Source organism: Coccinella septempunctata, chromosome 1, assembly GCF_907165205.1.
Source record: "Coccinella septempunctata chromosome 1, icCocSept1.1, whole genome shotgun sequence".
Lineage (NCBI taxonomy): Eukaryota > Metazoa > Arthropoda > Insecta > Coleoptera > Coccinellidae > Coccinella > Coccinella septempunctata.
Genome location: NC_058189.1, coordinates 30,549,617 through 30,567,444, shown reverse-complemented (window position 1 = coordinate 30,567,444; position 17,828 = coordinate 30,549,617). Strand labels below are relative to the sequence as shown.

General features: G+C 36.0%; 1 protein-coding gene across 3 annotated transcripts in view; it reads right to left on the bottom strand.

The window, feature by feature from the left end:
- Positions 1-375: 375 nt before the first annotated feature.
- Positions 376-17,828, bottom strand: part of LOC123308706 (endoplasmic reticulum-Golgi intermediate compartment protein 2) — a 50,088-nt gene continuing 32,635 nt past the window's right edge. For 2 of the 3 annotated variants that reach the window (XM_044891489.1, XM_044891481.1), the window contains exons 5-6: positions 9,276-9,536; positions 376-517 (exon numbers count right to left, since the gene is read on the bottom strand). In XM_044891489.1, coding sequence (XP_044747424.1) covers positions 390-517; positions 9,276-9,536 — 389 coding nt within the window. In that variant the 3' untranslated portion in view covers positions 376-389. The remainder of the gene's footprint in view (positions 518-9,275; positions 9,537-17,828) is intronic. The other variant, XM_044891495.1, reaches the window with a different exon arrangement.

Here is a 17,828-nt window from a genome sequence, read left to right as displayed (position 1 = left end):
ATGGTTTATCATGTTTCCATTCTACACTTTCCATTTTAGCACTAGGAAATTAATTTTTTACGAGAAAATCAAAAGTAAAAAAATTTTAACCTCTGGTTGATTTTGGCGCCCCCTTGAGCTGGCGCCCGGGGCAAGCGCCCCGCTTGCCCCCCCCTAGATCCGGGCCTGCAAGAAGCAGTTAAGGGTTTTTAGTGGGTCTCGAGCTCAGGAGAGTGAGGATCCCCACACTTGTTCCTCCTCAGGAGAGGGTGGTTCGTCTGACTTGCAGATTTTCCTCCAGCTACAAAAAAAAAAAACAAAAATTCTAATCCTTCGTTGACTTATAGGTCTCATGGAATGAGCGAAATGGTGAATAGGTGTAAAAAATCAATACAGTAATTATTTAAATTTTATATTAATTTCACAGGTACAATGGGAGGAACAGTAACAGGTACATTTTCAAAATCATTTTGTGTATGTTTCTTCTTGTTACACAAAAATAATTTATATATAGACTGCACCATACTGTTGATGAAACCTGTAAACGAAAGAAAATTTCAATTAGATTATTTTCATCATCTGCATACTGATATGGTCTTCAAAATATATTCGGTAATTTGCGTTTATGGAATCTGAAAAGATTTTTTTTTATTTTGATAAGGGTCGAATTCAGAAAAATTTGTCATTAGAAGTTTTCTCCACTTTCCACTATTTCATGTTAGCAAGTTTAAATTTACTTCTCATTAATCCACTTTCTGGACGAATAAACTCATGTGTAAATGCAATTATATTACCAATTACAGTTGAATTCGTTCATAACGAGGACAAAAAATATCGGCCCCTTTGGCCACAGAAGGTAATTATGTTATCAGATATAACGAACTTGAACATTATGATGCGAAATATTTTGCGATATATGAACAATTGTGAGATGTCATGGCTATATATTGTAGATTTAAAGGGGGTTTCAAGGCGCTGCTACCTCAAAATCTAATCTAAATATGAAAATCTACACTAGAGTCTACCCATGAACAAGCTGTCCCAAAATTGATGCTTACTGAAAGCATGTCGAGATCTACTACAAGACTATGGAAAACATCTTCAAGAATCCCTCATTTCTTTTTTCGAAATGAAAAGATATCAGAAAGCAAATCATAGATAACTGGATTCTTTCTCGAGCTACAATTACAATTACATATGATTTGTAATTCGTTTCCGTTATATGAATTATACTGATTTTTCTTAGCGGGATAGCAGCAATCTTGAATTATATCTCTTTTCTTGCTCGAGCTTTCGAGATTATTTATTTATTATCTCTTCATCAGTTTCATATTTTCTTATTTAATTCATTTCGATTAAAACCACACAAATAATGCTAATATTTAAAATTTTTCTAATTTCAATAGGTGTCTTAATTGTGAAATGATATACTGTCAAGCAAATATTAAAAAGATGGAAAACGAAGTTGGTGATGAGTGCAGGTTTCGCCACGGTCCTCGGAAAAACTCAAGGAATCTGTTCTGGGGCAGTACAGGCTTAAGAAGGGGACAGTGTAACCAGTCCGGCGGCCGCTCCTTTTCCGCTTCCTTTCTAGAGAGATCGCGAAAGCAGGAGAATGTTTCCGGCGCCTATATCAGCTGAGCTGAGGAGCAGGACAGTAGTACAGTACAGTTCACAGTGCAAGTGACAGACGAGTGGAAATAAATAGTTGTGACATAGTTAGTTTGTTAGTTATTAGTATAAGTATAATCTTTATCAGTAGGACATTTTAATTAAGTAAAGAAAACGTTAAAATACATTTGCATTTACAGGCTGAGTCTTTCACTCGTACACATATTTCAACAGTAGATTCTTGAGGTCAGAAGCAACATTTTTTCCCTTACCATTTTTTCCGAATCGACTCAGTTTGAGAGCAACAGGCTCTTGAGAAAACATAAAATATTTTTATTTTGAAATGAATTTCGGAATATAGTATTTTATATATTTGATTAATCTTTTTCGAACAGAAGATATCACCCACGTCTTCCATTTTATTATGACCATTACGAACCATAAAAATACCAAAAATTCAATGAACCAAGTCTTGAAACTGAGTTGGCTATCTAAGGAATATTTGAACGTTTTGTAAAATACATAAAAGTATTATTCATATTTTCTCGTATAATGCACCGTTTTCGAGTGATTTGATAATAATAATAACGTAATGATATATAACCAATCCGCTTAACAGGGTTGAAGGTCAGGTTGTTGGAATAAAAACCACTTCTCAGACCATTGCCGACATGTTTCGATTTTATTCTAAAATCTTCTTCAGGGCTCTAAAATGATTACAAGATTTTTCAATTAATAACACTTATAAATAAAATGTGTTGGAACATACAATGGGACAATACATCAGTACAACAAATGAATAAAAATCACATTAATGTCTGCATATTACAATGCATAGACAAATTCCAAACTGAAAATACGAAAATTGAGAGAAACATTGAATATAATTTAGCTCAGTATACAGGTACCTGATTCAACATTAAAAAAGGGGGGAACAGTTACTTACAGTCTTTTTGTGGTTTTATAGTCAAAATCATGAAAGATATGAAACACATAACACTCTTAGACAACATCAAACGAGAATTTAACCAAAAATTGGACAAATCGGAAACAGACTGCTGTGATCACACATATGTTATAAGTAAAATTGAATTGTGTTTTGATCTACCGAGATGACATTGACGTTCAATATTAATAATTCGTTCAAGTTATTTTTCTTTTCATTTTGTTGATGAGATAGTAATAGGCTGTATTCAAACTATCAATATCTGTTCTCCTGTTAATGGATTTTTCATCCTGCTTTATAGAGATCATTTCATGTAGTAACCTTTTTTTTAAAATTTTTTGGTGTCCTAATATTTTTATTGAGTCGATGTTAAAATCAAAAGAATGGAGTGTATTTGATACATGTTCTGCTAAGGCGGTGTTGTTGTCTTTTTTCTTTTTTAGAGGGTTGAGTATGTTGAGGGAATCTCTTTCATGCTCGGAGATTCTGTCTTTAAGATACCGACCTGTTTGTCCTACATATGTAGACTGACAATCCTTGCAACAAATCTTGTAGATCACATTACTCAATAATTCTTTTGGAGTTGTACTTTTTATTTTTGTGAAAAGCTTTCTGTTGGTGTTTTCAGATCGAAAAGCTACGTCGACACCAAGCGATAAAATATTTCTTCTTATCTGCTCAGATAAACCTTCAACGTAAGTCAGGGCGTAAAATTTTTTGTTTTCAATCATATTGTCTTCTTGAATTTGTTCTCGACTTTCTCTGTAAATAATTTTTTCTATGATTTTGGTGGGATAATCATTTTTCTGTAAAATAGCTTTTATTTGGTTTAAGTTGTCTCGGTGAAATTCAGGAGAGGACAGTTTCAGAGCTCTATTTTTCAAATTATTGATAATATTCATTTTTTGTGTGATGGTGTGCTTTGAATTAAAATTTAAAACTCTGCCTGAAAAAGTCGGTTTTCGATACCAATTATATTTTATTTCATTGCCATGTCTTACCATTGAGTTGATAGAGAGTAAATGGAGTCAAATCGAGCCACATACAACCCTAACAATTCAAGACTTCTTACAGCTTTTCAATTTCTGCGTTGAGAACAGTTTTTTCGTCTTTAACGGCAAATACTATAAACAGATTTTTGGACTAGGGATGGGAAATTGTCTTGCTCCTGTAGTGGCTGACATCGTGATGGTAGAGGTTCAGAAGATTGCTCTAGGCCGACTTTCTTTCTGCATACCTATTTTTAAGAGATACGTAGATGATATCTGCACGTCGATACCGGACGATAAAGTGGAAGAGACCATCACAGTGTTTAACAGCGTACATCCACGATTGAAATTCACCATTGAAGTCGAATCACAGGAAAACACCTTACCTTTTCTCGACGTTTTGCTGATAAGACATGGCAATGAAATAAAATATAATTGGTATCGAAAACCGACTTTTTCAGGCAGAGTTTTAAATTTTAATTCAAAGCACACCATCACACAAAAAATGAATATTATCAATAATTTGAAAAATAGAGCTCTGAAACTGTCCTCTCCTGAATTTCACCGAGACAACTTAAACCAAATAAAAGCTATTTTAGAGAAAAATGATTATCCCACCAAAATCATAGAAAAAATTATTTACAGAGAAAGTCGAGAACAAATTCAAGAAGACAATATGATTGAAAACAAAAAATTTTACGCCCTGACTTACGTTGAAGGTTTATCTGAGCAGATAAGAAGAAATATTTTATCGCTTGGTGTCGACGTAGCTTTTCGATCTGAAAACACCAACAGAAAGCTTTTCACAAAAATAAAAAGTACAACTCCAAAAGAATTATTGAGTAATGTGATCTACAAGATTTGTTGCAAGGATTGTCAGTCTACATATGTAGGGCAAACAGGTCGGTATCTTAAAGACAGAATCTCCGAGCATGAAAGAGATTCCCTCAACATACTCAACCCTCTAAAAAAGAAAAAGACAACAACACCGCCTTAGCAGAACATGTATCAAATACACTCCATTCTTTTGATTTTAACATCGACTCAATAAAAATATTAGGACACCAAAAAATTTAAAAAAAAAGGTTACTACATGAAATGATCTCTATAAAGCAGGATGAAAAATCCATTAACAGGAGAACAGATATTGATAGTTTGAATACAGCCTATTACTATCTCATCAACAAAATGAAAAGAAAAATAACTTGAACGAATTATTAATATTGAACGTCAATGTCATCTCGGTAGATCAAAACACAATTCAATTTTACTTATAACATATGTGTGATCACAGCAGTCTGTTTCCGATTTGTCCAATTTTTGGTTAAATTCTCGTTTGATGTTGTCTAAGAGTGTTATGTGTTTCATATCTTTCATGATTTTGACTATAAAACCACAAAAAGACTGTAAGTAACTGTTCCCCCCTTTTTTAATGTTGAATCAGGTACCTGTATACTGAGCTAAATTATATTCAATGTTTCTCTCAATTTTCGTATTTTCAGTTCGGAATTTGTCTATGCATTGTAATATGCAGACATTAATGTGATTTTTATTCATTTGTTGTACTGATGTATTGTCCCATTGTATGTTCCAACACATTTTATTTATAAGTGTTATTAATTGAAAAATCTTGTAATCATTTTAGAGCCCTGAAGAAGATTTTAGAATAAAATCGAAACATGTCGGCAATGGTCTGAGAAGTGGTTTTTATTCCAACAACCTGACCTTCAACCCTGTTAAGCGGATTGGTTATCAATAACAAAAGGTCTCAAATCAAACCCATTCTGTAATGATATATAATAGTAATAGAATATGTCCAGTTTTTGATGAACCTGTATATACAGGGTGTCCCAGACGTTGACGTCAAGCTGAAAAAAGCTGATAGACCAAGTCATAATAGTTATCAGAACAATATTTAGAAAAATCTAAATTATGTATTTTAAAAATTAATGCCATATTAAAAAAAAACCGAGAAGAGAAAATCTACACACTGTGATGGTTTTTTAACTCCCGTTACTACAAATCTTCATTTATTCTCAATTTTATTGTTATTATGTAATCTTGACTAGTGCTTCTGTAAGCTGTCGCCAAAAATTAAAAAGTAACTGCGTCAGCTTGGAAGAAAATGACACTTTTTGCCCAACTAAGTATGCAAAATTAATACTTCGCCACATTTAAACTGGCTGTACTGAAAAAAAAATGTACTGTGCTAGTTGGGCAAATTACCTTAAAAGTTGGCGCATTTAATAAGGATTCCAAAATATTATGACATTTGCTAGAAAATTTGACAATTAGACTTGGACAATTTTTTTTGTAAAATACCCAATTTCAAACGAAATTTTATTACTAGATTTGACTACTAGATTCTAGTTTGAGTGACACGGAGAAGTGTAAGCGAGACAGAAATCGTATTTCCAGGTAGTTCAGGGCACCGCAGGCCAATCAATGACTCATTCTTATTTGCTTTAAGTTAAGGATTGGTTTTGGTTGGTTGGAAGGAGGAAGAATATTTTTTAGAGGGGTTTCAATTAAACATCAAATTGTATTATAAGATTTATTTTATTTAGTATCTATAACAAATGTTCAAACTGCCTTTCTTCAGCTGTAACACAAACTCGACATCTTTTTATAAAAGATCGGGTTATCAGACGAGCAAACCTTTTGTTATTAACAAATTCGGCAGCTTCCGTTAACCTTTGTCTTAAATAAGCTACATTTTCGATTGGCTTTGAGTAAACTTTTTTTTACCGTTCCCCAGTAAAAAAAATCCAGTGGATTTAGGTCTGGTGAACAGGCTGGCCACGAGATTGCACTAGACCGTCCTATCCATCTGCCCGGGTACTCCTCATCGAGATATTCTCTAACTGAGCGGGCATAGTGCGCTGGGCAGCCATCTTGCTGGAACCACATGTCTCTGTAAATGCTTAGTGGCACGTCTTCCAATAAATTTGGTAAATGATTTTGTAGAAAATCCAAATAAACTTCGCCAGTCAAGACTTCTGGTAGCTCAAAAGGTCCAATGATTTTCCCATTTAAAATTCCGGTCCACATGTTTATTTTGAAACGATACTGCGATCTATCTTGTCTCATCAAACGTGGATTTTCTACATGCCATTCGTGTAAGTTATGTAGATTCATGTAACCATCTTTTTTGAATGTTGACTCATTAGACCATAAAATTTTCTCCAAGAATAATGGATCTTGTTGGTGATTTTGTAACATCGTTTCACGAAACGCAACTCTTGGAAGATAATCCTGGGGTAGAAGGTTTGTACTCGTTGTACGTGATACGGGTGTATCACATTTTTTTGCAAGATTCGGTGGGCTGTACTTTTGGGCATTCCTGTGCTTGCTTCGATTGCACGTACTGAAGTACTCGGGTCTTCTTCGACTGCTTGTAGTACGACATCCCCGTAAAGGAAGGGTCTTCCTTCACTGTGAACTTGGTTTGGAAATCGTCCCTCTGAGAGTAACCGATGCATATTTGTAAAAACTCGATGATCCGGATGACGAGCAGCATTTGGATACCTGTCACGGTAAAGTCTAGCTACAGCGCTAGCATTTCATCTGCATTCTGCATTCCCCATACATGAGGTGCATGTTGGCATATTCCTGTGTTGTGTACACAGACACGCTGACACTGCGCTGACACTACACAATCACACGATCAACGATACTCCAGGAAAAATAAAGGTCGTCAGAAAGATAAACTAAATAGTCCAAATCCAAATTACGAGCAAACAAGTTCCGTAAACGAAGCAAAAAGTGGTAAGTACTGAATCAACACGAACGAATACGAAAAGATGCGCAGTAAACGAAGAAGTGTAACGTACTGCTTTGTATTGTGTGTGCGTCTGTGAAGATGGACCATAGTATTTTGTCTCGCGCTCACTAGTGAATTGGTGTATCTATCCATCTCACACATAAAGTAGAAGAAGCGTCACTATCTGTCTTGTTCACACTTCATAAAATTACTCTCTGTCTCTTTCAGTTTCTGACACATAAGTAAAGGTGGCGTAACAAATGTCATAATATTTTGGAATCCTTATTAAATGCGCCAACTTTTAAGGTAACTTGCCCAACTAGCGTAGTAAATTTTTTTTCAGTACAGCCAGTTTAAATGTGGCGAAGTATTAATTTTGCTTACTTAGTTGGGCAAAAAGTGTCATTTTCTTCCAAGCTGGCGTAGTTACCTTTGAATTTTTGGCGACAGCTTACAGAAGCACTAGTCAAGATTACATAATAAAAATAAAATTGTAAATAAATAAAGATTTGTAGTAACGGGAGTTAAAAAACCATCACAGTGTGTAGATTTTCTCGGTTTTTTTTAATATGGCAATAATTTTTAAAATACATAATTTAGATTTTTTTTTATATTTTTCTGATAACTATCATGACTTGTTTTCGGCTTGACGTCGGCGTGGTCAAAAATTTTGGGCCTCAAAGCCCAACCAGTTTTTTTTATTATGTTAGAGGTTCCTACGAGATATTTGGACGGATGCAGTAAAGAAACGGTTTGATATTTTTCGATTCTGTTTCCATGTTCGTGTTAGGTATAAAAGGAAGTATAATCGGGGAAAGTTTCAACAATTTCGGGTGAATTTTTTTTTTCGCCGTGGACATGTAAAAAACAAGTAGTGTTCGATTTATGAAAAAATTTCTTCACAGAAATTGTTCTAAAATTGTGTTCATTCAGAAAATGAAATTCAATTTGGCAACCGAAAAAAAATCACGAACATTGAAGGTTTTCCGCCATTTTGAATTTTTCTTTCAGAATTCTTAATCTTTTCTGAATTGATCACTCAAAAATTCTCCGATGTGATCAGAAACCGTTACTTTGAGTTTTATACATAACTGACCACACTCATTAAAATATTGCTCAAATACGACGTTGAACACCCTGTATCTCGCTTATGCGTCGAAAATGGGGTGTATGTCATGAGACAAAAATGATTCTCCCGGTATCATCTACCGACCATATATGTTTGTCCAGTTTATGATGAAACACCCTGTATATATACAGGGCGAAGTGGCTTAATTTGATGACTTCTACTTCTGGAGGAAGTATAGTACTCGAAATGCTGTATGTGAATATAGAATTTAGGAAAGCCTGAACATAACTTGATAATGCGAAAAACTCACTTCAACCTTCTCAAATATTGAATTGATAGAAAAAAACCGAACTACACGATTTTCATTAAAATGAGTTGTTTAACCACGATACGGTTTCACTATCACAATAGCATCTTCAGGTGGGTGAAGGTAGAGTAATTAAGGTTAAGTTTACCTTCTGAAACTTTTTAGGGTTTTCTTTCCCAATATCTGGAACAAAATCAATTAAAAATTGAAATAACCGATTTGCTCCAGCGTAAATTCTTGTACTAATATGTCATGAGAAAATCGAGTAGCCTGACAATGAACTGAAAAAAGGAACTTTGAAATTATAATTATGTATAGTAACGTTTCGGAGTCTATATCAGACTTCATCAGACGAAGGTCAATTTCTGAAAATCTTTTTAATTGTAGCTTTTATTTGACATTAATTCTCAATGTTCCAGAGATTGGGAGTGAAAACCCTTAAAAAGTTTCAGAAGATGCAGAATCCTCCCATATAAATTTCAATCGATATCTAAGTTTACCTTCACTCATCTGATGATGCTAACTCGTGTTAGTGAAAATCATATAATTCGGTCTCCTTACACTAAATGACTATTATATCCTACTATTATATTTCAATAAAAATTTCTCACCTGAGCAAACGTATACTCCACCAATAATAGAACACAGCCTTATTAAAAACATCCCAAGATGATCTCTTTCTTGACTAACTGTTACTTTCAATGCGGCAACATCATATTTGAAAAATAGTCCAGGCATTCCATGACTACCTTTGTCATGATTTATGGGTCGAGCTAATTGTTTCACACTGTACTGGTATGTTTTAACTGTATTTAGGAATGTTTTAACATCTGTTGGCACGACTTCTATGAAATAATTGTACAGGGTCATTGCTGAAAAATGGGATAATCACAAAAACATGTTGTGAAGAATTGAGAAAGATATGTTCAGATGACAGATATTTATTACTATACTTCATTCACTTTTATTTTAGCAGTCGGTTGGCCATGGAAATTTGACACATTTCACTCTGTATAGTACGAAAATGTGGGGTTATGAAGCTTGTCAAAACATTTTTGGGTTTTAAATCAACGCTATGTTGCCCGTTTTACGTAAAAGTTTCTGTTATTACGTATTTTATCACAATGTCGAATCTCTTCGGAAAATATGTGACGAACATAATTGAAGTTTATACAAACTGATTTAAGGCATACCAAATCCAGTTATTTGCATGGAAAATACAAGAGATCAGTATAATATCATAATATGCACTAGCTTGAGGAGAGTTAATGCTCGTTATCTTCTTTGGCTTACATCATTTGTAGATTTCAAAAATATTAACCCGAAGATGAAATGCATATGATGCAGTGGTTGGGAATGGGTATCTCCCGAACGAATTAACAGATAATTACAAGAATGTTAAATTCTTCAACAAAATTCATCTTGCATCAATATATATAAGAAAAAGGAATTGAAGGAAGTTTCAAGTTAAGATGAACTTCACCTTTGAACAAAAATTTCACATGAATAAACAAATAACAGGGTAACTTGCGCGTATAGGACAAGTCAAATGAAAAATAGAAAAATCCATTTTGAGGAACTTATTCTACGATGACATTTATCGAAAATCCAGTAGAAAACGAAAATTCACGCAAACATAAAATTCTCAAATGCCACCACTTTTTTGGGTCCCCCAATGGAAGGAAATTCTTCGTCATCCTCTTTATTCACAATCTTTCTGATTGTTGAAACATTCAGCTGAAATATGAGTCGTTTAGATTCAGATGAAACATTATATAAATTCTCTTACATTGAATATGTTCGCTACCGTCTGACGTATTGTGGATTTTAGAATATCAGGGTACAACTATTTGAATGAGCGGACCTGAATTCTAAATAGCACTTCCTGAAACCCTGCCTCTTTTCTCAATCACTTTCGGCATTTTCGTAATAAAAATTGATATTAGTTGTGGCAACGGCGTTATGACATTAACGACATTTCATGAGTGCCAACCTTACTTCGTTCTAGTCACAAAAACTTGAGAAAATTATTTCATGGCCAACCAACTGCTAAAATAAATTTGAATGAAGTATACTTGTGTCCGACCAAACATTCGGTTTCTGTTTCGATTTCGACCAAGAAAACGGATTCCGGCCGTAACCGAAATGCAACTTCGCTACAGGTAATTAGAGGCAGTGTTTTTCGACCTTTTTTATGACACGACCACAGTTAGAAAAAGTATTTCGCGATCCCCACAACCCTTCGCTTTTTTATGTCACTATAGTCTAAGATCCGACTGCAGAATTGCTACGTTCATTACGTACAGAGACAAACACACATTTTTACATACGTTTATGGATAGGAGAGTACACCGATAACACTACAGCCTGTCAAAAGTGGCCGCAAGTAATTTAAATTTAATTAATGTTAATCAATATTCCAAGAGAAATTTCGTTCACTCCGTTTTGAAATAAAATATCATCCACATCATAGCAATGCATGTAAAGCATACTAAAATCCATAGCTGTCGTTGCACAATCGGCCGCAACTACCTCGCAGCCAGGTGTAAGCAAGTAACATTTCGATGTATTTCTACGTTCATGACGTACACAGATGTTTTTGATATCAAATTAAAGCTATTTTTTTTCGAATAGGATGGCTGCCTGTGAAAAAATAGTCGCAAGTTAGATCTGCCATCTGTTAAAATAGCGAGATATCCGAAATGAAGTAAGAGAGAGTTATGCCGCCCACAGACGTTCCCACAGGCTTTCCAAGAACGCCAAAAACCGATGTGTGTGGTGAAAAACCGTCGTTCCGAATCGTCGGTTTTTCACCACACAATCGGTTTTTGGCGTTTTCGGAACGACGCGACGGCTCGAATCGCGGCGATTCGAACGGATGGAAAAGAACGAAGTCTGTGGGCGGCATAACTCTCTCTTACTTTATTTCGGATATCTCGCTATTTTAACAGATGGCAGATCTAACTTGTGGCTATTATTTCACAGGCAGCCATACATCATCCTATTCGAAAAAAAATCAGCTTTAATTTGATATCAAAAACATCCGTGTACGTCATGAACGTAGAAATACATCGGAATGTTACCTGCTTACACCTGGCTGCGAGGTAGTTGCGGCCGAGTGTGCAACGGCAGCTATGGATTTTAGTATTCTTTACATGCATTGTATGATGTGGATGATATTTTATTTGAAAACGGAGTGAACGAAATTTTTCTTGGAATATTGATTAACATTAATTTAATTAAAATTACTTGCGGCCACTTTCGACAGGCTGCGGTGTTATCATTGTAGTCTCCTATCCATAAACGTATGTAAAAATGTGTTTTTGTCTTTGTACGTAATGAACGTAGTGATTCTGCAGCGGGATCTCGTACTACTAGAGGAACATGATCCTACGGCATTGGAAGCAGTTCCTCTGAAATACAGAATCTGTAATTTGCATAGAAAATGTTACTTTCTTCCCATGGGATGATATTCCTACACATCGTACACAAAGGTGCAAATGAAAAGTAAGCAATGAAATCGTTGAAGAATGAATTTATTCTCAACATAACAAAAACAAGCAGAAATTTTGAAGTGAAATAAATGGACGAATAGTCAAGATTTTTATTTTTCGGTTAACTTATTTGTATGGACCTCAAAATTTTTACGACTTTTTGTTTACATTTTTTTTTATATAACTCGATTTTTTACGGAGTTCTCTTGACCTCCCACAACCTTTCAGGGGGTCCCTACCCACAGGCTAAACCGCAAGTTGTACACACTATTCTAGAGGATATCGTATCATGAGCATGATTGGTCTTTGAGCATCGAACTCGAAAGGTAATCGAAAAAAGAACAATGTCCCATGAAAATTTGCAAAATATTCGGAAAATGACCATAAGATTATTGCGAAGCTATATGCAAAGAGTGCAATAAATTATTATAGTATTCTCTATAGAAAGTTCAGTAAAAAGTAGTTTGAAACTACACTTGTCGAATTCGCATGAAATAGAAGAAGTGCAGTGCGAATGGGTATTTTAATGTCACTTCTATCATTCCAATAGGTCTGAAGCTAGTTCTGCCAATACAATGGAATTCGCTGTAATGGAAAATTGCATAAGTAAAACTGGTACCCATTAAATAATAATATAATAATAATAATGCGGGACGTCGGTGGCAGGATGTTGAGGAAGCGGGCTCCTGCTGCAAAAGAAGCTAATGTTGCAAAGCAACAATACCAAACAACGAGTCCAATTCAATTGCCGACTCGAACCGCTGAAGGTGCTGCGCAGGATATTCAGCCAGTGCTCACCCAAGCGGGGTTAGTTAGAAAGCGCATGAAGTGCACAACGTCCATGAATGGAACTATTGTGCGCATATATAACTGCATCACGGGACTAGGGCAGAACACGAACAACTATAGGAAAAGGCTCCATGAGGAATTCTGCAACGCCTACCCAAATCTCAATGTCACTGAACATCGAGTGGCAGACCAGTACCGCGTAATTCTGAAAAATGAACTAATACCAACGGCCCAAATGGACGCAATTAACCGAGAACTTCAGCGTCCGCTAGCAATAGAGAATAACACCAACACCTCTGATGGAATTCACATGCCTGGGCAACAACACCCAGAAGACATTGATACTGAAAGTCCACCTTGCAACACAAGTGAGTCTGAACACCAGGACGATAGGGAAGAGCTCCACCGACAAGTTGACTCTGACATGAGGAGATACTTCGCCGAACTGGAAGGGACAGATCCTCTTCATCGAATAGCTCCTCCCCGACTCAATACATCCAAGAAACTGTCACTTATAATCGACATCTTGAATAAGTTGATTGTGGAGTTTTGCCGACTTCGATAACTTGAAACTTTGTTTGGGTTCTTGGCAAAGGGGGCTATTTGAATCAAACAACCATTTTAAAAATACGTCTATATTTCGAAGCTATTTTGGCTTCTTCATCAGGACGCTGAAATATACCATAAAAAGAACAAATACATCAAACAGAAGGGCTGAAAAAACGTGCAGCCTCAAAGACATAAAAAAAAACAAAAATACGTCATTTGAAACTTACATTTCCATTAGTTGTGTACAAATTGACAAAGCAAGCCTCATGGAATGTAACTATCTCATTTGTTTTGGTCTCATTTTTAAAGACAGTTGGAGACCTACAGGAAGAATTAAATTTAAAAAATGTGTGCACCTTTGGTAAGTAGGTTAGGAGAAGCGCCATAGATACAGAGAGCACAGAGCACTGAGTTGACACATCACTTCTTCTTCAATTTCAAGAAGTGGTATCTAATTTAATGAGCTACTGGGGGTATCTTCTTATCTAAGACTAGGAGGTAGCTATATATATTACTTAGGCCTTGTATGTCCGTTCGCCTGTTGATAGAATTAGCGTCTTCATTGATATGGCACATTTCTAGGAAGATTCTTTTTTGATAGTTGTTGCAATAATCTAGAATCCTGGCGTTATCGAAATCGAACGAATGATCAAATTGAATTGCGTGCGACGCCAAAGCACAATTATCAGAAAGGGACCTGATGTCACTTCTATGGCTGGAGAATCGTCGTTTTAGGCATTGAGAGGTTTGCCCTATGTATGTGCTCGAACAGTTAGTGCATGAGATGGAGTAGACACAATTAGATCGATTTAGGATGGGAATGCGATCCTTTAGTCTGGAGAACAGGGCATTATTAGAGAAGATGTTATATTTCGCTAGTTTTAGGTTCTCGATACTCGAGAATATGTGGACTAATTTGTTCGTTAGTCCAGGAATAAAATTTGCCTCTCTGCCATGTATTCCTGGACTAACGAACAAATTAGTCCACATATTCTCGAGTATCGAGAACCTAAAACTAGCGAAATATAACATCTTCTCTAATAATGCCCTGTTCTCCAGACTAAAGGATCGCATTCCCATCCTAAATCGATCTAATTGTGTCTACTCCATCTCATGCACTAACTGTTCGAGCACATACATAGGGCAAACCTCTCAATGCCTAAAACGACGATTCTCCAGCCATAGAAGTGACATCAGGTCCCTTTCTGATAATTGTGCTTTGGCGTCGCACGCAATTCAATTTGATCATTCGTTCGATTTCGATAACGCCAGGATTCTAGATTATTGCAACAACTATCAAAAAAAGAATCTTCCTAGAAATGTGCCATATCAATGAAGACGCTAATTCTATCAACAGGCGAACGGACATACAAGGCCTAAGTAATATATATGGCTACCTCCTAGTCTTAGATAAGAAGATACCCCCAGTAGCTCATTAAATTAGATACCACTTCTTGAAATTGAAGAAGAAGTGATGTGTCAACTCAGTGCTCTGTGCTCTCTGTATCTATGGCGCTTCTCCTAACCTACTTACCAAAGGTGCACACATTTTTTAAATTTAATTCTTCCTGTAGGTCTCCAATTGTCTTTAAAAATGAGACCAAAACAAATGAGATAGCTACATTCCATGAGGCTTGCTTTGTCAATTTGTACACAACTAATGGAAATGTAAGTTTCAAATGACGTATTTTTGTTTTTTTTTATGTCTTTGAGGCTGCACGTTTTTTCAGCCCTTCTGTTTGATGTATTTGTTCTTTTTATGGTATATTTCAGCGTCCTGATGAAGAAGCCAAAATAGCTTCGAAATATAGACGTATTTTTAAAATGGTTGTTTGATTCAAATAGCCCCCTTTGCCAAGAACCCAAACAAAGTTTCAAGATCTTGAATAAGGACGTTTTACCTGAGTATACAGAACGGAAGTTCATTGGAATATCTGCATCTAGTTTTTTACTGTGCAGCGCGAACAACAGCGAAAACCATAGGGGCAAAAATTCACCAAACGAACAACGATGGTCCAAATTTACACCAATTACACGCGCCAGCATGGCAGAAACGTCTTCAACAAAAAAAGAAAGGCTTAGAAGAGACATTGGACGACTGACGGAGTACTTGAACGGAAATCGAGGAAGAAAGGTTGTGCCAAAGAGATCATGGATAGAAACAGGACACACACAGATCGAGAGACGGAGAATGCTACATCTCACCATTGCCTCGACACTCTAAAGCGAAAATTAAGTCTGTATGCAGAACGCCTGAGTAGATATAAAAGCAATTATAGCCAGAAAAGAGACAATAATTCATTCGAAAAGTCGGAAGAAACTTTCTACCGGTCACTCATATCGTCTGATGGAGAAAATGGAAAGTTACCACCAAAGGAAGCCATTGAACAATTCTGGACCGAACAATTATCAACGAAACCTCAGTTCAATGGAGATACCGGATGGATTGAAGATGAAAAATCTGAAGCTATAGAATATGAGCCGATGCAGTATGACATGATCACAATTGAAGAAGTAAAATCAGCTATCAGAGGACTACACAACTGGAAAGCACCTGGGCCTGATGGATTACAGAACTTCTGGATCAAGAAACTTTGGATCATGCATGACAAATTGACCTCCGCAATAAATGATGCCATTGAAAATCCTGAAAAAAGGCCAGTATTCCTTACACATGGCATAATAAATCATGTCAACCTGGCGTACTAGTCTTCAAATGAAAGCAGCAGATTGCTCCATTACAACAGGACCTATTCCAATAAGACGCGGAATTTTCCAAGGAGATTCGCTGAGCCCTCTGTGGTTCTGCATGGCCCTGAATCCCTTGTCCCATAGATTGAATTCTACGAACTACGGATTTTCAATCAAGAGCGGCAGTAGAACTATGATGAAACTGAATCATCCCCTTTACATGGACGATTTGAAACTCTTCGCATCTACCAAAAAACAAATGCAACAGAGGCTGAAAATGGTGGAAGGATCTTCGGAAGACATCAAAATGAAGTTTGGATTAGAAAAATGTCGACTGCTGAACATAACGAGAGGGAAAATAGAAGGTGATACGTTCAAACTCAAGGATGGTGCAGAAATTCAAGCATTAAAGGAAGGAGACACATACAAGTATCTAAGCATAAAACAGGCAAGAAAAATCATAGCCAGATGAAGAAAGAATTACCGGAGGAATTCACCCGAAGATTGAGAAGGATAATGAGAACTGGTCTCAACAGCAAAAATCTGATAAAAGCGATTAACACCTACGCTTGCTCGGCGCAATAACCGATTAAGCAGCTTTACAGAGAAAAATAAGGACGATGCTGACTAAACACAATACACATCACCCAAAAAGCTCAATAGAACGGACAGAGCTGCCACGACATCTTGGGGGTAGAGGAATTGTTGATTTGCAATGATGAAGGATATATTCACGACCTTCTGTTTATATTTGAAATTAAGAGTAAAATTGATGGGATGAGGCCAGAAGAAAGGACAATCAATTCGATACCATGCCGACGTTTCGGTTTATTTAAAACCTTCCTCAGGGCTCTGGAAGAGCGATACAAAATTCACATCAATTGAGGAGCTATTATTGTTTTGTCTTGAGTTGAACAATGACAACATAATATGATACAAACTAACAAGAGTCACAACATTTCAGTTAATAACAACAACTATGAAAATAGAAGGCAGATTTGTGCGATGTCTGAGGGTGTGAGAGTACAATTGACAAAAAAATAACCATTAAATAAACACATAAAAAACATTAAAAAAAACACCTTTGAACATGAAATTACTTACAATATCAACTCGGTCCTTTGTCAACTTTAAATAAAAATTCTAATAAATCAAGCAATTCAGAAACTGAGCGATACATTTATTTCTTCGTATATAAACAAAAAGAATTAATATGTCAAGCGTAATATGAACCATCCGTCCAGGTGTCAACCGAAAACACAGATACTTAACATGATATGAAACAAGGAACAAGGACAAAAATGGTCATCGAAATAGAAATGATTTACCATTTTATTCTCTTCATTTTCTTTATTAAACTATAATATGCGGTGTTTAGTTGCTCTATATCAGTCCTCTTATTTATGGCGTTGGGTTCCTGGACAATAGAGATCATTTCGTGAATTAATCTCTTTTTTAAAATACTCTGCTGTCCAAGAACCGTCACATTATCAAAGTCAAAGGTATGTAACTCTTTAAGGGAGTGTTCTGCTAAGGCAGTATTGTTATCTTTCTTTTTTACCGGGTTGTGGATATTGATACTATCTCTTCGATGTTCGGATAGCCTTGTTTCAAGATATCTACCAGTCTGTCCGATATAAG